We start from the raw sequence: 1,670 nt of genomic DNA on the forward strand, positions 1-1,670 counted from the left end.
AAAGTATTTAAAGCTTTAAGGAGTAGCTCTCGGCTCTCTACTAGAATAACTTGTTCCTTCAGACATGCCGGTAATTGTCTCGTTTTCATCAGGCGATGCGGTCCCGTTGCCCGGGGCCACCATCGCGGTGAAGGACCAAGTGGAGTGGTTGAATCCGGGAGAGTTGATTGTACTCCGGTTCCTTTCGTCGGGGAAAGATGCAGGGAAATCTGGCAAGGAAGGAAGCGAAGAGAATGGCTTGAAAGTCGGCAAGATGAACGTAGGCCATGTTAAGTTCCAAACGGGACCGGCTACATCGGGGCTAGGGGTATCCAGGAACTGCCATGCTAAAAAGAAAAACGGAAACGTTACTGCTACGACTAATTCAAACGGTCATTCACCAAGTACGTATTTTACTTAGGTCTAATTACAATTTTAAGACCACCAATGAAATAAGCCCTCTTGGTGATTGCTACTTACTTCCATTGACGAAATGCCAAGTACTTATAGCTGATGATCCGAACACGGCACAGTTCAGAAAAACGAAAACCGACACAATCAACATATTACGCTTTTAAATCGTTTATCACACAAAATGTTAAACTCAAGAGACTGAATATTTCCACTCTTTTATTCTCGATGAGTTAAACACAACTAATAATTATAACTAAACAAGAACACTATTTATAGGGAGGTATACGTATTTTATATTCCAATATATAAAAACGGCTTAAAAACGCCACATTTTTAAATGTTAATGTAAGCTGAAAAAAAGGCCAAAAAATTAAATTAAAAAATTTAAAACAAGACTAGAAATCGGAAAAAAGATACATCAATAAAAAAATAAGGTATTGCTAATATAACTTTAAAGTTATATCGATAAGAAATACTTAAAATATTTGAAAAATAAAAGCTTGTTAGCTGTGCCACGGCCAACTTAGATATACTCGCGTACTCGCACATAGAGGCCAGCCAGCTTTATTTAGCGCCCATGTTAACGAGCGTATAAAAAATTTACGACTTACCTCGCTTATCGCCGCTTTAAGCGCTAGTAAGAGGGAATGCCTCTCTAATGCTATTCTATGGGGAAAAATTTTTTAAAGTGGCTTACCTATTAAATAACTTTTTGTAATTTTCGCGTTGTTTTCCGAAGCTGAATTTCAAATATGATTAAAAGTGAGTTTCAAAGATTATTTTAAAACCAATTTCATAATTTTAGACCGGTTTGTTCACTCACAATCTTTTTCTAAAATCAGTACAAATTTTAAGGCGGAGAAATTCACCAGAAGAGAGTTAAGCCTAATATCTGTATTTTAGCGCGAATAATGGCGCGATATTTGAAACTGTAAAACTGAAAACCAAAATTTGTACCGATTTTAGAAAAAGATTGTGAGTGAACAAACTGGTCTAAAATTATGAAATTGGTTTTAAAATAATCTTTGAAACTCACTTTTAATCATATTTAAAATTCAGCTTCGGAAAACAGCGCGAAAATTACAAAAGGTTATTTAATAGGTAAGCCACTTTAAAAAATTTTTCCCCATAGAATAGCATTAGAGAGGCATTCCCTCTTACTAGCGCTTAAAGCGGCAATAAGCGAGGTAAATCGTAAAATTTTTATACGCTCGTTATCATGGGCGCTAAATAAAGCTGGCTGGCCTCTATGTGCGAGTACGCGAGTATATCTAAGT

At 36.2% G+C, this 1,670-nt stretch overlaps 1 protein-coding gene across 1 annotated transcript; it reads right to left on the bottom strand.

The window, feature by feature from the left end:
• LOC149952532 (uncharacterized) lies at positions 1–608 on the bottom strand. Its single transcript, XM_090170188.1, has 2 exons — positions 460–608; positions 1–326 (listed from the first exon to the last, which is right to left on the bottom strand). The coding sequence occupies exons 1-2, from the start codon at positions 542–544 to the stop codon at positions 16–18; spliced, it is 396 nt and encodes a 131-aa protein (XP_090026314.1). The 5' UTR covers positions 545–608; the 3' UTR covers positions 1–15.
• Between the last annotated feature and the right edge of the window lie 1,062 nt (positions 609–1,670).

This window comes from Leiobunum rupestre, chromosome 3 (genome assembly GCF_980474605.1).
Source record: "Leiobunum rupestre chromosome 3, qqLeiRupe1.1.hap1, whole genome shotgun sequence".
Taxonomy (NCBI): domain Eukaryota; kingdom Metazoa; phylum Arthropoda; class Arachnida; order Opiliones; family Sclerosomatidae; genus Leiobunum; species Leiobunum rupestre.

Bases quoted from the DNA above. Each gene is read 5' to 3' on its own strand.
- LOC149952532 (XM_090170188.1), bottom strand. From the start codon at position 544: ATGTTGATTGTGTCGGTTTTCGTTTTTCTGAACTGTGCCGTGTTCGGA. The intron at 327-459 runs GTAAGTAGCAAT...TTTTCTTTTTAG, and splicing joins TTGGCATTTCGTCAATGGAA to CATGGCAGTTCCTGGATACC.